Source organism: Hyposmocoma kahamanoa, unplaced genomic scaffold, assembly GCF_003589595.1.
Source record: "Hyposmocoma kahamanoa isolate Upper Pololo Valley unplaced genomic scaffold, ASM358959v1 98648, whole genome shotgun sequence".
Classification (NCBI taxonomy): Eukaryota; Metazoa; Arthropoda; class Insecta; order Lepidoptera; family Cosmopterigidae; genus Hyposmocoma; species Hyposmocoma kahamanoa.
Genome location: NW_020655627.1, coordinates 1 through 19,586, shown reverse-complemented (window position 1 = coordinate 19,586; position 19,586 = coordinate 1). Strand labels below are relative to the sequence as shown.

Below are 19,586 nucleotides of genomic sequence, written 5' to 3'. Positions count from 1 at the left end.
TGACTTACAAAGTACCTTTACAGTATTGTCAATCTGAACAATGTTCCAAGAAACTTAAATTACCCATTTTTGGTGATACCAATACTGGTATACCATATCTAATAGTCTGTATATATTTACCATTGTTGGTGCTAATAATGAGTACTATACATTATAATCCGCCCCACAAACATAATAGGGATGCTAACGCATCTCCGCCCATCCAACCATTTATGCCATAGTCAATGATTTATGCATTTAAATTTTGACAGTTCTAATCTAATTGTAGTCAATTAGTGATGTCCTAATGTGTTTCCGATTCCATTTTTTATAACAATCGATTTTATTTATGAAGATTTTAATTATGTAACGTAGATTGTTCAAGTTGATAAATTGTGGTACAGTCAAGAGCACGTCAAGCTTCACACTTGTACTTTGGACCGTTCTTATCGTAAGCGGCATAGAGTTGGATTTAAATCTTAAGTGTCAAGCTTGACATGCTCTTGACTCTGTACGGACTGTACCTGTCTAATAAATTATAATGAAATGAAATAAAATAAAAATAATTATAATAAATTTTTATTGTTTATTCCAATGAATCGTCGGATTCTTCTATATATGAACAGGAATCATCACTTAAATCCTCATTAATTATTAATTCTTGAGTACACAAATTGTCAAACGCACCATCACGATCCCAATCAGACAAAATCTTCTTTTTTGAATCCACTCACATTCACGATTAAAACTTCTTCCTAAAAAAATCGATTGTTATAAAGAATCGAATCGGAAACGCATTGTGACATCGCCAATTGATTAGAATTCGAACTGTCAAAAGTTAAATAAATGGTTGGACGAAGTATAGGAATTGTTATATAATATGATGTCCTGACACTGACCGAAAGGAATTAGTTCCTTGTGCACGATCTTACAAGTTCACCTGTTTTTTAGTTCAGAAGGAATAGGAACTGTTTGCGGAGCTCCAGACGCGGGCGAGACGACGCGAGCGAGATAATTAGTGGATTATCCTTAGGTATAAGGTTTGAACCTTAAAGACTTGAGGTGCACGGTTGACCGTGCATCTCAAGCAAAATAAAGTAGTTTAGACTACTTTGTTCGGGATGCAAGGTTGAACCTTGCCAGCTCCTTTAGGAGGCAATTCTAAAATAAATTGAACTTGTTTCACGACTTTTATTTTATTTATCAAATTCAACACACACGCCATGATAATACATTATTATTAATTAACCTATATAAAATAACATACTCAAACCAACAAATATACATTATATTTTGAAATAAAATTATAATGTAAATTTTATAAAACTAAAGAAACTATAAAACTAATACTACCTACCGCATATAAGATCATAGAATATTACTATGAATCTCCTAAAACTAAATACATATTTGTAAGCCTGGGAATACATGTCAGATTTCGTGTCTGATAGTCGGTTCCAGTTATCTGATTATATTCACTCAATTCACATCCAATTCATACATCAGACTTTTCTGAACTCAGTCATTTCGAGAACTATGAACTTGGTTTAAGCTAAAGGTAGACTTTTGTTTTGTAATTCACGCTAAATAACACTTCAAAGGAGATACCTAATAATAATACGAGATTTCGAATTATATTCTTCAGAAATCTTTCTGTTAAGCTTTTCACTTTTTCAAATTTTTCGGAAAATTACCAAACTGCACTCATGAACGTCATTTAGATGCCAACACAAATTACTCCATTTAATTGGCAGGAAATCAAACAGAGTGGCAAATTCAATTTATCCTATCCAATGAAATGTCAGGTTTTATAGGTTTTCTTCATTGATTTTAACAACAAATTTTGAATATGGATCCTCACCATAACGGGGGACCAGGCATTAAAGAAAAGGAAAATAATGATGTATCCAGCAACAACTCTAATCGGCAGCAAAATAGTAGGTACAAAACTAATACAAAGCCTAATCACAAAAAGCTATTCCTGGAACACAGTACAAGAGAGTTTACCATACCTATATGTCGAATCTACCGAGTAAGACAACAAAGGAAACAAAAACCCCATAACTTTGACTAAACAATTCACAGAGAATAAGAATTACTGGCGTACACAGAGTAAGTGCTCACAGAATCGGAGCTAATTTCAAAAAAGCATCACGCGCAATCTTTTTTTTATAAACAAGAAGTTTTTTAACCAAACATAAAATAAAAGCATTTGTACTTTGTAGTTTGTTTACCTAAACTTCGAGGAACATAGACAGAAAATGGAGACTGCCTTACGACAATATTTTTAGGTCCCAGGACCTTTTCGGGATCGGGGTAATCACTTAAGAACATTAAAAATTGACGTAATTGGCGACAGGCAGGTACACTATATTTATGTTAACTTTGCACAGTGGGTCGGATCTGCGATATTGCGGACATTGGATTTTTTTCACAATACCTCTCTAAAAAAATGCCAATCCAGAGATCCTATTGTCCTAATTGAATATTGAACCTTATGTCTAAGTTAGTGAACACACAAATACATATCGACACTTGAAAGGCAAAATGGGATAAGCAACACGTTTGGCTCATATCAGCTAATGTTTCTGTTCCAATGGTAAAGTGAAAAGTGTCGCTTATGTCATTTTGCCTTTCAAGTGTCGATATTTTAATTTTTATTTAATGCATGGTCTTTCAACAATTCGACTCTGACAAGTCTGTAACAGGTCACACTGCTACTATGTGTCTTTGTATGATCCTTGAGATAACATTTTCTTCTAAAACCCTTATTGCAAATATCACACTTGTACGGTTTCTCGCCAGTATGAATCATCAAATGCTGCTTGAGAAAATATTTTTTTACAAAACGTTTATGGCAAATATCACACTTGTGTGGCTTCTTCCCAGTATGGTTCATTAAATGATATTTCAGTAAAGTTTTGTCCCCAAAACATCTACTGCAAATATTACACTTGTATGGTGTCTGTCCAATACAAAACTTTATATGACTATTCCGATTTGCTTTACTATGAAAAGACTTGTTACAATGTTCACACTTGAATGGTCTCTCGCCAGTATGAAGCCTCAAATGTTGTCTACAATAGGCTTTGCTGGCAAAAGATTTATCACAATGTTCACATTTGTACGGTTTCTCTCTAGTATGAGTAATTAAATGTTGATTAAGGTTTGCTTTACTGTAAAAAGATTTGTCACAATGTTCACATTCGTATGGTTTCTCTCCAGTGTGAAGCCTTAAATGTTTATTAAAATAAGCTTTACTGTTAAAAGATTTGTTACAATGTTCACATTTGTATGGTCTCTCTCCAGTATGAATGATTAAATGTTGGTTAAAGTTTGCTTTACTGTTAAAAGATTTGTTACAATGTTCACACTTGTATGGTTTCTCTCCTGAATGGATAATTACATGTTTGTTGAGATATGATTTTTGGGTAAAAGATTTGCTACAGTGGTTACACTCATATACTTTCTCTCCAGTATGAGTCAGTTTATGACTAATTTTGTTGACAGTAGGTGGCTGCAACACCACTGGACCTATGACCACCTCTTTCTTGATTTCATGATCTGCATACAGATTCGGCGTCTCTGTGTTATGTACTTCCTCAACATCAACTGGCTCTTGTTTGATATTAATAGTCACAAGCAAACCCATTGGGCTGTTTTTCAACTCGCTTGCCTCCTCCTTAACATTCACAATTTCGTGTTTTACGTCCATGTGTGACATTGTTAGCTGTTACAGGCAATTTAATTGTAAACTTACTATTGTAACATACACAGGGATAATCACTTTTCACGGTGAGTTCAGAATGCTATCCAAGGTTGTTTTAATCTGAAACAAAATGCAATTTATAAATTAATTACTTATGTGTAACAGATTTTAATCCAGTGTTCAGTGTTGGACAAGTTGATTGACAAAATAGGCTTTTCCATGTTAAAGTGTTGGTGTGAACAACGAACTCACATCATGCCTTCTATGAGATACCATTGTTGGTGAGTATTATACTCCGTCCAACAGTTTCCAATTCCAATTTCTTTATAATGGCTCTATCGATTTACACTATGATTCTACTAATGTCAGGGTTGAAAAGAACACTTTTACGTTGGTGTGACTATGTACGGTTGGATAGCCGGAGATCAATTGAGTATGATGAGATAGATTCTCAAAGAGACAACACAAAAACACAAATCAGACATTCACATCACATGCATATATAAAAAATAAAATAGAAGGGGGGATGGGTTTATAAATATATAATATTGTACTGTAACTACATTTTTAACAGAAAATAGTTTTTAATAGACAAGGTAATTACAATTTAATATTGTTGATTTGGATAAATTTGGACAGGGTATTTACAAAAGGACTATGAACTTGGGTCAAAAGAAATACTAGATTAATGGGATGGGGCATATTTTCAGGGAGCAGGTCGTACAGGTGGACACTCTTATGTTTGTACAGTAGAAAAATATATGATCTAAAGTACCCTCTTCCTGTCAGCATTCACAAATGGAATTGTCTAAGAGACGATTCCATTTGTGAATGCTGACCCTAATCTAAAAAACTGGTGAAGTTAGTGTCCTAGGCGCAGTCAAATAATTATAGACATTACCAGTTTACTTAGGTTTGTGCGCTTAAAGAACCTAGGACGACGAGGTATGTCCGGTTGAAGGTCTCCGTATTTTTTGCCTTTAGATAAGCGGATCTTCTGCCAGAGATTGTCCCAAATCTTAAATATTTGGGGTTTGGCTGAAATATGGAGGTCCCGGGTATAGCATTGATAATGTGTGATATTTCCAAGCCGGGTGGCTTCCTCAGCACATAAGTCAGCTGTTTCATTCCCCAGAATACCGCAGTGGTCTGGAATCCATGTCAGAACGACTTCAATACCCGCCAGTTCGCATCTATATAGAGCATCTTTGATTTTAAGACTCAAAAAAAAATTATCTTTACCATGGAAGAGAAGGCCGAATATCTTGTAGACAACTAAGTGAATCCAATAATATGATTGTTTTGTTTAGGTGGTGAGATTCGGGGTACAGGACTGCTTCCAAGATTGCGATCGCTTCGCCCGTAAATACTGAGGCCAGGGGGAGATTTAAAATTGAGAATCCTCAATTTTAAATCCCCAAGTACAAAATAATCATTTTGTACTTGGGGATCCACACTGCAGATCCGACATTATCTTCTGCTAATTTAGAGGCGTCAGTATATAGACAGAGCCAATTATTCCAATCCTTCTTAATTATGTTTTCTAATTTTCAGTTTGCATTTGCAGAATTTTTATCAGTGCCAATATTGAGAATAGTAGGTTGGTGTATTTAGGAGTCACAAATTAAAAAAATGGGTTTTTGTTATATTATATACTGGTATGTTTTCGGTATTTGAAAATGTATTTAGGCTATTCACTAAAAGAGGGGGGTCCTAATGGGACCAATAATTAGAGGTTGGGATCAACTGGTGGAGCGATTGAAGCTTTTCAAGCAACGGATGAGACGAGATTTCTAGAACCTTGCATAAGAACCTGTCACACAGATGTTGTCTTCGGAGATAGAGAGGCGGCTCTGAGCACTCTACCTAGAGCGCGTTAAAAGGGGAGGATTTCATAGGGCCAGTTATGATCCGAAGACATTTGGATTGGATTTTGTCCAGTTTGCAGAGGGCTATTTTGTGGCAGGGTTCTAGAAGGAATCCGCCGTAATCAAAGTGACTGCGGAGTATGGCATTGTATAGCATTGTTTGGCTGTAGGGGTAGGATCCCCAGCGTACACCAAAAAGTGCTCGCATCGCATTAATACCGGAGTCAACTTTTCTGCATATATAGTTAAGATGATGAACACCTGTCATTTTAGCGTCAAGGATGAGACCGAGAAATTTGACTTGGTCCTGAACATCAACCTGTTGACCATTTACGGATAAAGTGACTTCAGGAATACTTCGCTTCCTAGTAAAAACAATAGCGTTATACTTAGCCACTGAGAGAGATAGTACGTGATCTGTGAGCCAGTTATTGAGATAAAAGAGGACTGAATTAAGTCGGTTAGTTGCGTCTATCACCGATGCCGAAGACGCGTATAGGGCAATACCATCTGCGTATTGCAGAATATTGCAAAAGCAGTCTACCGTTTTATCGAGGTCGGAAGTGTATACGCTATATAGCAAGGGGCTCAAGACAGATCCCTGAGGTAGACCTTCCCAGACCAGTCTTGGGGGTTCATAATTTCCCTTGACACATAGAGATATGGAGCGCTCCATAAACATACCGCGAATTGTGTTAACCAACCTAACCTCAGCTGAAGCATTTTCTACCTGAGAATTGGAAGTTGTACATTGTCATATGCAGAAGTTATGTCCAGGAATACTCCAACTACGTGATGGTTTTTAGAGAAAGCCGACCGGATATCAGTGGTAAGAACACTAAGACTATCTAAGGTGCCCATTCCTCGTCTAAAGCCAAATTGGGATTTAGAAAGCAGTCCCCTGCTCTGCTGTCGATAGGATGTTGCCATATTGGGATCTTTGTCTGGTTTGAGAATTGGGACTATTATTTGTGTCTTCCAACTTTGCGGTATTCTACAGGTCTCAAAGAAATTATTGATTAAATTTAGAAAAAATGTTTTGGAACTAGTTGACGATTTAGTAATAAAAGAGTAGGGGATACCGTTAACACCTGGTGAGGAGTCCCTTAGATTATCCAATGCACAGTTTAACTCGGCAAATGTGAATATGTCCTCCATTCTATCTGGTAAGCTTCTCGACGTAGGGGATGTGGGAAGGCAATCCTCATCAGGTACAAAGGCGGGGGCCAGTGTGCCCTCGAATCCGGTGAGCAAAGGATCGGCAATGTTAGGGGTACGATTATTAGTCGATGACGTTGATCTTCTGAAACATTTGACCTTTTTCCATATTAGTGATGCGGGGGAGCGTGGAGAAAGAGTCTCACAGAATCTCTGCCATCCCAAGTCTTTCTTTTTGGCGATCTTTTAATACGTGCTGATGTTTTTTGGAAGGTATATAGTAGTAGTAGTAGTAGGTACATAATATAGTTGCCCATATTGAGATCAGCAGCATAGATATTCTCGACTAAATTTTGCTCGCGAACACTGGCAGTGCATTCAGAATCCCACCACAGAGGAGAAGAAAGCTTACCATTAGCTGAATTTTTAATGGGGATAAATTTAATTGCTGCTGTAGAAAGAGCGCCTGCGAATTTACCATATAGATTCAAGAAGTTATCAGAATTAAAATCTGGTGAATTTGATAATTCCTCTTCAAGAATAGAGGAGAACTTGTCCCAGTCCGATTTCTCCAATCGATAAAAATATCGATTGCTCCTCTTTTAAAAAAAAGGGGAGCAATGTCCCTGGGAGAGAGGGCGGAATGATGGAGCACTTTCCAATTGAGAAGAGGGGCCATTGAGGGCGAAACCAGAGTTAGGTCAATGGCACTAGGGTTTTGGATAGGTAAGACTCTGCGAGTGGCTGAACCATCATATAAGACGCAGACGTTAATATCCAGGAAATCTAAGAAGAAGTGAGAGCCCCACATGGTATGTTTACAGTTAAAATCTACCAGGATGATAAGAGGGCCATTAATTGGGGCAAGGAGGGTTTTTAATTCCATTATTAGTTCTAGGGAAGGGTAAACAGATATGAAGGAAATATTCATTGCTCTGGCAGCGACAACATGCAGTCTATGTGGAGGAATAGGAATCTCATTGTAGGAGATAGATCTACTGATGAATAAAGAACAGCCAGCCCATCCATCATCCCTGTCATCCTGGAGACACGAAAAGCCAGGTAACCTAAACTGGCGCCCCGGCCTAAGCCACGTCTCGGAAATGGCAAGAACAACAAAAATTTCTTGTTTTTTATTTTTTATTTTTCTACAATTCCTTTGGAGGAAACTAAGGTCCATTATAAGGTTTATTTTTAAACATGGTTATCTACGATTGAGCAGGGTCAAAACATAAGGAGGAATAATATCTGAGAATTTTTCTAGGATGTTTATTAAAGTAGCAGTGAGTAGTTCAGCTAAGTTATCAATAGGGGATGGTGAGTCGGGTTCTTCAGGCCTATTTAAGACATTACCATTTGGAAGTGAGAATGCCGGGGTCGCAGTTACATTGACAGTCTTTCTGTAAGAAGTCTGAGATGTAGGTGTGGACAATACATTTTTTGGAGACTGGTAATTGGGACGGGGGGGGGGTCTGTGGGGTCTGAGTGGTCCTAATAGACTCTGAATAAGAAAATCTCACACACCTGAAACATTTTGATGCTTCTGAGTAAGAGATGTTCTATTCAGATATAACAATTTTTAGGGATTTTTTTTAGTAGCCTTATGTTTTCCTGGACACAGGAAACAAGATACATTTAAGTCAGCTACATCATAAGAATCACCTGTGTGATTTTCAGAGCATTTTTAGGACTGAGGCTTTGAGCGGCAGTCCTTACTTACGTGACCAAATCATGAGCAATTACGACATTGAACCGTAGGTAATTGATAAATCTCGATTGGGAGACATATTAAAGCAATATACTTTATCAGGAAGTACCTGCCCAACAAAAGTTAAAACCGCACTTGATGTCAGGGTCCATTCACTTACACCATCAGTAGTAACATTTCTTGATAGGCGTCTGGCTCTGATAACTGAACTGCATGTACTGGGAGATTTCAGGGAGGACAGAAATTCTTCCATTGACCAGTCCTTGGGGACATGACAAACTATTCCCATACATGATACCTGGTATCTTACGAATGTTAGCAGTAAGTTTATTCTTATTTAAGAATTCAGTCTATAAACAGGTTTGTTTCTTCTGGAGTCTTGAATTCTACGCACACTTTATTCCTGCCTAACTATCTAATCCCACCTTGTACAGTGCCGGGAACTTTATTTTTGTGAAGTAATTGAGCTACTTTAATGGCACTAACTGTCACTGCCAGGAAAATGGATATCATCGATTTTTGATATCTGAACAGAGAATGGCGCTTTGTCAAAGGATGAGAACTTGATTTTAAAATCTTTTTCGTAACCAGGAACAGTGAAAACGGTTTGGATGGGGGCAGACGATGTTCCTCTTTTTGCTTTGACGATATTTACGTCCGTAAGTGCAGGGCGCTTTTGAGCAGATTTGGGAGTTTGAATTTGCGAAAAAAGAACCTGTGATGACGCAAAATCACCACTTGCATTGACATCTGACTCCATCTGACTGCGTCTGACTCCATCAAGGAAAGGAAAATAAGACACTTACCAGATCAAATTTTGTTAGTAATCTTTCACCAAAACAAGTATACAGCACAATATTTAGAATCTCAATCGTAAACACACGGGTCAGTATAAAACACGTGTGTTAGACAACACACCAACGAGCAGAATCCTATATCTTTCTAATTTGTGGCAGAAAAGAAGTAAAGTAAGTATTTGGGAAATCGTCAACCATTGAGACCATTGATGTATTTAACTTTTGACAGTTCGAATTGTAGTCCGTTAGTGATGTCCTGATGCGTTTCAGATTCGATTTTTTTTATAACAATCGATTTTACTTATGAAGATTTTAATTATGTAACGTAGATTATTCAAGTTGATAAATTTTGGTACCTGTCTGTCTAATAAATTACAATAAAATTATATAAAATAAATAAATTATAAATAAATTTTTGTTGTTTATTACAATGAATCGTCGGATTCTGCTCCATATGAACGGGAATCATCACTTAAATCCTTATTAACATTAATTATTAATTCTTGAGTACACAAATTGTGAAACCCTCACGATCCCAATCAGACAATAACTTCTTTTTTGAACCCGCTCACGTTCACGATTAAAACTTCTTCCTAAATAAAATCGATTGTTGTAAAGAATCGAATCGGAAACGCATTGTGACATCGCCAGTTGATTAGAATTCGAGCTGTCAAAAGGTAAATAAATGGTTGAACGAAGTACCTATAGGAATTGTTATGTATGATGTCCTGACACTGACCGAAAGGAATTAATTCCTTGTGCACGAACTTACAAGTTCACCTGTTTTTTAGTTCAGTAGGAATAGGAACTGTTTGCGGAGCCACAGACGCGGTCAAGGCGATGGGAGCGAGATAATTAGTGGACGTTCCTTAGGAATAAGTTTTGAACCTTAAAGGCTTGAGTTGCACGGTTGAACCTTGCCAGCTCGTCTAGGAAGCAAATTTAAAATAAATTGAACTTGTTTCATTTACTTTTATTTTCTTCATCAAATTCAACACACTTGCACGCCATGATAATATACATTATTATTAATTTAAAATATATATACATTAGACAACATCACATACCTACGTTGCTCAGATCTCAAAGTAAGTAGCTATAGCACTTGTGTTATGAAAATAAAAACAACGATGGTACCATCACGAACCAAACATAAAATAAAAGCATTTGTACCATAATTACTTAACCGATAGAATTGGTGCACCTACATATGTACCAAAAGATAAATTAAATGTCATGAACCATAAATATAATAATCTACTTATACTTCAAGGACTATGACAGAAAGCTGTGGAAAGAATCCTGCAATTTTACCTTAAGAGTTCTTACTACCTCAGCTCGGATTCGTTTTCAATCAATAATAATAATAATAAATTTATTATTCATTATTCCCAAAAATTTTCAGGAGTGAAAAATAACACTTGAAAAAACATGAATTTTTTTTAGAAAAGGAAAATTTTGAATCCGAGCTGAGGTAGTAAGTAGTAATGTATATAATATCCTCAATTTTACTATATATTTTATCCAGTGATCGATTCAACACTTTCACTGTTATGTGAAATCAACCAAAGCCATTTGAGGTAGCGTAGACTCTTAAAGAGTAAAAGTGGTATGCTGAAATGCAATAAGATATGCATGTGATACCTTGGTACCATTAATGCAAAGCGTACAGCAGTCGGAAGTTCAGTTCAATTCACATGAGCCTAAACCACAACCTGGTTCAAACTCAACTTAAGAAATATCCTCAGTAGCACCACGATTAATAATAATAATAACACTCATTCTTGTATTCAGATTATCTCCATATTGTGTTAGTAACAATTATAACCTTATGCCCATTGACTTACAATTATATAGACGTCGGGTCCGCGCTAAAAAGTGTCCGCACTTGTAAGGCGCTAAAATCGTATAAAGAGCGCGACGCTCCGCTTTAGTCTTCATTTGTTCTACTGTCAGCGCGATACTGCGATGACATTACAATTTAAATTTCGAATAGGTTGACTTGGGACATTTTTTTCGTGGTTTTTGTATTAGACCCGTCATCCATTTATTTGTAAGTCAATGCTTATGCCTAAGTTAGTGAACACACAAATACATATTGACACTTGAAAGGCAAAATGGGATAAGCAACACTTTTGGGTCATATCAGCTAATGTTTCTGTTCCAATGGTGAAGTGAAAAGTATTGCTTATGTCATTTTGGCTTTCAATTGTCGATATTTTCATTTTTATTTAATGTATGGTCTTTCAACAATGCAACTCTGACAAGTCTGTAACAGGTCACACTGCTACTATGAGTCTTTGTATGGTCGTTGAGATAACATTTTCTTCTAAAACCCTTATTGCAAATATCACACTTGTACGGTTTCTCGCCAGTATGAACCATCAAATGCTGCTTGAGAAAATATTTTTTTACAAAACCCTTATTGCAAATATCACACTTGTACGGTTTCTCACCAGTATGAATCATCAAATGCTGCTTGAGAAAATATTTTTTTACAAAACGTTTATGGCAAATATCACACTTGTGTGGCTCCTTCCCAGTATGGTTCATTAAATGATATTTCAATAAAGTTTTGTCCCCAAAACATCTGCTGCAAATATTACACTTGTATGGTGTCTGTCCAATACAAGACTTTACATGACTATTCCGATTTGCTTTACTGTGAAAAGATTTGTTGCAATGTTCACACTTGAATGGTCTCTCTCCAGTATGAAGCCTCAAATGTTGTCTACAATAGGCTTTGCTGGCAAAAGATTTATCACAATGTTCACATTTGTACGGTTTCTCTCTAGTATGAGTAATTAAATGTTGATTAAGGTTTGCTTTACTGTAAAAAGATTTGTCACAATGTTCACACTCATATGGTTTCTCTCCAGTATGAAGCCTTAAATGTTTATTAAAATAAGGTTTACTGTTAAAAGATTTGTTACAATGTTCACATTTGTATGGTCTCTCTCCAGTATGAATGATTAAATGTTGGTTAAAGTTTGCTTTACTGTTAAAAGATTTGTTACAATGTTCACACTTGTATGGTTTCTCTCCTGTATGGATAATTAAATGTTTGTTGAGATATGATTTTTGGGTAAAAGATTTGCTACAGTGGTTACACTCATATAGTTTCTCTCCAGTATCAGTAAGTTTATGACTAATTTTGTTGACAGTAGGTGGCTGCAACACCACTGGACCTATGACCACCTCTTTCTTGATTTCATGATCTGCATACAGATTCAGCGTCTCTGTGTTATGTTTTTCCTCAACATCAACTGGCTCTTGTTTGATATTCACAAGCAAACCCATTGGGCTGTTTTCCAATTCACTTGCCTCCTCCTTAACATTCACAATTTCTTGTTTTACGTCCATGTGTGACATTGTTAGCTGTTACAGACAATTTAATTGTAAACTTACTATTGTAATATGCACAAAGGGACAATTACTTTTCACGGTGAGTTCAGAGTGCTATCCAAGGTTGTTTTAATCTGAAACAAATTGCAATTTATAAATGAACTTACGTTTAACAGATTTAAATCCAGTATTCAGTGTTGGGCAAGTTTATTGCCAAAATAAGACTTTTCCATGTTAAGTCTGCCAAATTGCATCCAAATCTTTGCGTAAGTGTTGGTGTGAACAACGAACTAACATCATGCCTTCTATGAGAGCATTTTATCAACTTCTTTAACCCATGAATGTACGACTCACTGTGCGGCACTGAGATATAAGGAAAACTGGGAGTTTTCAAAGAACTGTGTACACCTTTTCCGACTGACATGTAGGTTTCATCACAACGCTTTCGTTCTGCGTTCAAGCCTCAAGCAACTATTTCTTTTCTGCACAAACGTAGAGTATACCAAGCACAGACACTATACTCACAAGATACCAAGGATACTACGATTTTGTGATCTTCGAGTACCTTAGACTATGGAAACTAAGGGTCAAGTAATGTTGATATAAATCAGAGGTTATATGGTAGTTTCCATCTTAGAAGATGGAAAAAAAATAAAAGAAAGAAGGTGCCCTAACTACGGAATGAACGTGCATCTGCATACCTTTTTTTTTTTTTTTTTTTTTAAACAAAAATTGAACGAACAAATGGCGGATTTCTTCAGTGTCGCACCATAATCTATCGATAAGCCATTATCGACATGCAAACATTTAATTAAAATAGATCAATATTCCATTTGGGAATATTTTAAGTTACATGGGAATATCCGGAAATGTCACATTAAAATTTTGAATTTACTGTTTTGCGTTTACAAATACTACAATATTACGAAAAGTGAATTTGCACAGAAAAATGTAATTTGAGAGTATACATCGAGTATATAACCAGAAATATAGACGAAATATCATTTAATTTCTTTAAAAACTATTCAGCCATATCATTACTGTGACAACTGCGCTCCGATTGGCTAGCCCGAGTTCGAAACAATTGACGGGTGTCATCAACTGTTTCACTTCAAATCCACCAGTTCACTTGAGCTTTGCTATAATGGACGAAAATTGCAAAATTACTTATTTAATTACCAATTAAATGTGATTCCATTTGTTTTGTAATTAGATGTTTTGCTGTTTTTCTCACACCACCTAATAGAACAGCACGGCATTGTTACAGATATTATCTTTATTACAATAAATACACAATATTTTTTGGAATATTCCGAGACGTACGCACAGGTCAGTAGTTGGCCTGTCTATATTTCAGTGCAAACGGGAGTTGATATTTATAAGAGCTGTATCGCTAATGCGTTACTAGGAATATATGGCCCTTATTTCGTCTCTATTTCTGGTTATATACTCAATGAAAGTATATAAAAAAGAGAAAACTTTGAAATATAACTCCTATACATTTCCAACCTCAATATTCATATTTTCATAGAGAAATTTTTAAACAGATTCCAAATAGTGTAGGCTTTTTTGTATTTATGCATTGGTACAGAATTAATATCAGTGACTGATTTAAGTGAATCTTTAATACTTCCATTTAATTTTGGAAATAAATGAAAGTAGTAATATTACCAATTTACACACAAACAAAATTTCGTTATTCAAACTAAGGCCTATGTAAAGGTGTTTTGAGAATTCATATATCTTATTTCGTTTCGGAAATATAAAACCGAACAACAGTCGAACAGACATCCACAGCGAAGAAGAACGAACGAAATGTTCTATGTCCTGAGAACAAGTAGTCTTGCACATAGATCTTGTTCTACTGATGAGCCGATATATTAAACAGCATGCAAATGTCTGATTATACAATGTTAATTGACTACTATTGGCCGAGCGCCTTTGATTTGTACAGAAAAAACAACACTTCTACGACGTGAGACAAGTAGCCACGAGCGACTGCAAGTTGTGACAAGCCACGTCAAAGGAACACGTTAGCGCTCGCCTTCACTAGGTCAGCAGTTCCACCGAACGATGGCAAGGCAAGGCAAGGAAAATCGGCTGTCTATACGTTGGTATTAGCCTTCACCCGACAACATTGGACCAACATGGTCATTGCATTGCTGGCTTTATAAAATAAGAATTTTTAGTAGTTAGAGTTGTCAGTGGGAAAAAAATCTGAAACGAGTGGATAATTTTGTTTTCAGGAACCGAGAAAGCCTATTATATGAGTCTTGTTTAATCTAAATTAAATATAAAAATATTTACCAATACACCCAATGATGGAATTGCATTATCATGTAATCTAGTTACATTCAAAGTTATGTTAAAATTTTACTCTTCAAAATGAAGCGAATAAATGAAAATGGTCCTTGATTCAATGTTTAGTATATTCGGCACTATTATACGGCGGTATGATTTCTAACCATTCTTTTTTCTTTTTCGATTTGTAGGTAAACTTGAAATAGTAAAGACAATAATAAGAAAATAAGAAAAACCTCGTAGTGAATTATTTTAATAACAGAATATCGACAATATGTACGCTTCCAAGAACAACACTATCTCAAAATAATCGTTAACAACAATCATCAAAATATATAAACAAACAGGCAATCTGAAGAAACCAAAGCAAAACTTAGCAAGATTTATGAATAAACACTTAAATATGTCTAATTACATGATATATTTGGACTTTTGTGTTATTTATAGACAGAAAAATAATACGTGCCTGTACAATGTTACGTTCGGTCGATCATTGCTTTTTCAAATACATGCGAATAATTCAATAAAACACTTGGAAAAACCATTTGTTTTGACATTTGATGTACTTACCTTTGACAACCGTATCATGTACTGCAAAATTGACACGGTTGGCATTTAAGATGACGTTACGTATTTTCGATTCTGATGTTTGACACAGACCAGTGTAATGTTATCTCTTTGGTCTTAAGACGGCACGCAATAGTTCAGTGCTCACTGCAATACTCAAGTCCTGACTTGAGCATTGAGTACAGTTCTGGAATACGACCCTAATGGCAAGGACTTGAATATGATTTTAAGGGTCGTATTCTAGAACTCTACTCAATGCTCAAGTTAGGATTTGAGTATGGTTTAAAGCACTTGATATCATACTCAAGTCCCTGCCATTAGGGTCGTATTTCCAGTGCTTGTGTTGCCAGTGCAATCCTGACTTGAGCATTGAATAGAGTTCTAGAATACGACCCCTAGTGCTTTGAATCATACTCAAGTCCTGACTTGAGCATTGAGTAGAGTTCTAGAATACGACCATAAGGCTCTAACAACCACAAACCTTTTTTTAAATTATTTGTTGACCAAGGATTTAAGTATTTCAGCCGAAAATATTACATTTCACAAACTTCAAATACTAATAAAAATGCGAAATTAACTTTGTTACATTTTCACGTTTAATTTTAGCATATAACGAACCATTTATGATGAATTTTGGTATAGATAGATGGGACTGTTTGTCACTAAAACAAATCTAAAAGGGGGTAAAATAGGAGATGAAAATTTGTACAGAGAACCAATAAAACTACGAAAACTAGTCTAGTACATTCAGGAGCATATAACCAACGACGAAGTGTCAACCGACAGTTATCCGGCCGGATCGAAGGCTTTTTTCTTAGTGTCCGATTTTTGTATTAATAATTATAACTATACTAGTAGAGTAATTTCACAAAAAATAATTGAATGTCATGATGGTGAAACATTTAAATCAATAAAAATTTTATAATAATTGTTGTTTTCAAAGTATCCCCACATAGAGTTATTAACTCAAACCTAAGCTAGTGAACACACAAATACATATTTTAATTTAATGTTATGGTCTTTCAACAGTGTGACACATCATTATTCGTAACAAGTTTGTTACAGGTCACACTCCTAGGTTTCTGCCTACTATGAGTCCTTGTATGGTTCTTCAGATCACATATTGTTATAGAAATTTTATTGCAAATATCAAACTTGTATTGTATGATTGTAGTAGGCTTCCTTAGTAACTATTAACGTAATCTGTGGTATGGCTTACTATATGGTACTGAAGTGCTGCTTTTCTTATAAAATACTTATTGCAAATATCATATCACACTTGTGTGGCTTCTCAACAGTACGAGGCCTTAAATAATAATCATGATATCGTCTGTTAAAAGGTAAAACCACATAAGTGACATTTCTACAAAAAGTCTTAATATGGCTATGGTAAGAAAATCACTATCTTTCTGCAGGTGAAACTCAAGGTTTTACCTTTAATCAGACGATATGCTTTCCTGTTAAAAGTTTTGTTACAATGTCCACATTAGGATGGTCTCTCTCCAGTATGAGTCCTTAAATGAATATTAAGACTTGCTTTATAGTTATAAGTTTTGTTACAATGCAAATGGTCACACTTATATGGTCTCTCACCTGTATGGATTATTAAATGTCTGTTAAGAATATATTTTTGGGTAAAAGATTTGTTACAATGTTCACACTTATATGGTCTCTCTCCTGAATGGATTATTAAATGTCTGTTAAGAGCATATTTTTGGGTAAAAGATTTGTTACAATGCTCACACTCATATGGTTTCTCTTCTGTATGGATTATTAAATGTCTGTTAAGAGCAGATTTTTGGGTAAAACATTTGTTACAACATTCACATTTGTACAGGTTCTCTGCACTATGGGTCATTAAATGTACTTTCAGATGAGATTTTTGGGTAAAAGATTTGTTACAATGTTCACACATATATGGTCTCTGTCCAGTATGAGTCCTTATATGATAATTATGATTTGTTTTACTGTAAAAAGATTTGTTACAATATTCACAGTTATATGGTTTCTCTTCTGTATGGACTATTAAATGTTTCTTAAGGACAGATTTTTGGGTAAAGGATTTGTTACAATGTTCACATTTGTATGGGTTATCTGTAGAATGAGTCCCTAAATGAATATTATGATTTGCTTTACAGTTAAAAGTTTTGTTACAATGTTCACACTTATACGGTCTCTCTCCAGTATGAAGTCTTAAATGTTGATTAAAAGTTCCTTTTCGGATAAAAGTTTTGTTACAATGTTCACATTTAAATGGTCTCTCTCCAGTATGAGACTTTAAATGATAATTAAGATATGCTTTAATGGTAAAAGATTTGTTACAATGTTCACACCTATATGGTCTGTCTCCAGTATGAGTCCTTAAATGATAATTGTGTTTTGCTTTACTGTAAAAAGATTTGTTACAATAAACACAATGATATGGTTTTGCTCCTGTAAGGATCATTAAATGTCTGTTAAGAGCAGATTTTTGTGTAAAAAATTTGTTACAATGTTCACACTTGTAAGGTTTCTCTCCTCTATGGGTTATTAAATGTCTGACAATAACAGATTTTCGGGTAAAAGATTTGTTACAATGTTCACACTTGTATGGTTTCTCTCCTGTATGGATTATTAAGTGTCTGTTAAGGTGAGATTTATTGGTAAAAAATATATGACAATGTTCACATTCATGTGGCTTCCCTCTTGTATGGATAATTAAATGTCTGGTAAGATTTGACTTTTTGGCAAAAGATTTGCTACAGTGCTCACACTTGTTTGATTTCTCTCCAGTATGAGTCAGTTTATGACACATAAGTTTATGGCTGCTTATAAAATCTACATTACAAATATTACATTTATAAGGTTGAGTACAAATATTCAACTTATCAGATGTGCTTTGCACACATTTTGCTTCACCGACAGCAGGAGGCTGCAACATCACTGGGCCTATGACGATTTCTTCTTTGATATCATGATCAGTATACAGATCCACCGTCTCCGTGGTGTGTTCTTCTGCAACACCAACTGGCTCTTGTTTGATGTCGATATTTACCTGTAAACCCATTGGGCTGTTTCCTAATTCGCTTGCCTCCTCCTTAATGTTCATAATATCTTGTAGGTCCATGTGTGACATTGTTAGCTGTTATTTAATTGTATACTACTATTGTAATGTGCTTACAGGTATAATCACTTCTCACAATGAGTTTAGAATTTCAGTTTTAATCTGAAACAAAAAGCAACATAGGTGCATAAATGAATTATACATATTTTATTATTTAACAGACTTTAATCCAGTATTCAATGTGGAATGACTTCAATATTGAATAGGTTGGTTGACAAGAAAGGCTTTTCCAAGCTAACTCTACCAAATTGTCATAAAATTAGTATTACATGTGAACATTACTGCGTTCTGGTGTGGAAGGGCAACGGTGCTGGTGAAATTACAGACACATGGGACTTGTCAGCTTATGTTTCAGGGCTATGTAAAGGACGCAGTGGCAGTGCCCTTAAGATCTTTACGATTTAACGCACTGAGTAGCACTGCATCAGTTATGGACAGGCGTGTCGCTTACCACTAGGCGCACGACTTGTTGGTCTCGTCATTTGGTATTTTAAAAAAAAATCTAAATACTTGAATTATATAGTTTTGGTGTGACCTTTTCGACTGACATGTAGAATTGATCACGACGTTTTCTGTCTGACTTCTAGCAATTGGATAAAACTTACACCTATCGAAGTAACTGCAGCAAAAAATCACACCACAGATAACTATAGACAAGTAGAAATCATACATTCTTATTTCTTCTTTTTTTTTTTTAATTTATTAAGGCTTTGGCAAAGCCATCAGCCTAAACATGAAGTTTAATTATGTTTCTGTAACTACGGCCGCTACAAAAAGGATAGGCAATTTGAGGCCGCGTGTTTGGATTGATTCGGGATTCCTTAAAACGGGCCGATACGGGTATTTCAGTTCGAGATTCGTATAATTTCGCGTTTTAATCTTCGATTAAGGCACAATAGCACTATCCTGTTCCACTTTAAACTAGATTTCACAAAATAATTGAAAGTCAAAATAAAAACGACACTTCCCTCCAAAAGGTCCAGCGAATCCACAACAAACAGAGTCAGATTTCAATGATTCCATAGTTTATAGAGATCACTTTTTTTTTGTT

General features: G+C 35.5%; 2 protein-coding genes across 10 annotated transcripts; both read right to left on the bottom strand.

Annotated features, from left to right (window-relative positions):
* Positions 1–1,260: 1,260 nt before the first annotated feature.
* On the bottom strand, positions 1,261–13,178 carry LOC113238870 (zinc finger protein 525-like). 9 transcript variants are annotated; one of them, XM_026475714.1, is made up of 4 exons: positions 12,919–13,152; positions 11,592–12,698; positions 2,660–3,369; positions 1,261–2,618 (listed from the first exon to the last, which is right to left on the bottom strand). In XM_026475714.1, the coding sequence occupies exons 2-4, from the start codon at positions 12,589–12,591 to the stop codon at positions 2,598–2,600; spliced, it is 1,731 nt and encodes a 576-aa protein (XP_026331499.1). In that variant the 5' UTR covers positions 12,592–12,698; positions 12,919–13,152; the 3' UTR covers positions 1,261–2,597. The 9 variants fall into 9 exon arrangements, with proteins under 9 accessions (XP_026331499.1, XP_026331501.1, XP_026331500.1 ...); XM_026475716.1 differs by lacking the exons at positions 11,592–12,698; positions 12,919–13,152 and adding exons at positions 4,590–4,837; positions 6,639–6,859; positions 9,229–9,373 and having other exon boundaries at positions 1,261–3,808; XM_026475715.1 differs by lacking the exons at positions 11,592–12,698; positions 12,919–13,152 and adding exons at positions 4,590–4,837; positions 6,639–6,856; positions 9,229–9,373 and having other exon boundaries at positions 1,261–3,808.
* A 2,688-nt stretch (positions 13,179–15,866) lies between these two features.
* On the bottom strand, positions 15,867–18,828 carry LOC113238868 (zinc finger protein 708-like). The gene is made up of 2 exons (XM_026475710.1): positions 16,890–18,828; positions 15,867–16,762 (listed from the first exon to the last, which is right to left on the bottom strand). Exon 1 carries the CDS (start codon positions 18,545–18,547, stop codon positions 16,919–16,921), a length of 1,629 nt encoding a protein of 542 aa, XP_026331495.1. The 5' UTR covers positions 18,548–18,828; the 3' UTR covers positions 15,867–16,762; positions 16,890–16,918.
* Between the last annotated feature and the right edge of the window lie 758 nt (positions 18,829–19,586).

What these genes read in the sequence shown, in the direction of transcription:
- LOC113238868 (XM_026475710.1), bottom strand. Translation starts at nt 18,547, where the DNA reads ATGTCACACATGGACCTACAAGATATTATGAACATTAAGGAGGAGGCA.
- LOC113238870 (XM_026475713.1), bottom strand. Translation starts at nt 12,591, where the DNA reads ATGTCACACATGGACGTAAAACAAGAAATTGTGAATGTTAAGGAGGAG. An exon ending in GCATTTGATGGTTCATACTG is followed by an intron (nt 3,370 to 11,591) that starts GCGAGAAACCGT and finishes TTATCCATTCAG; the next exon opens with GAGAGAAACCATACAAGTGT.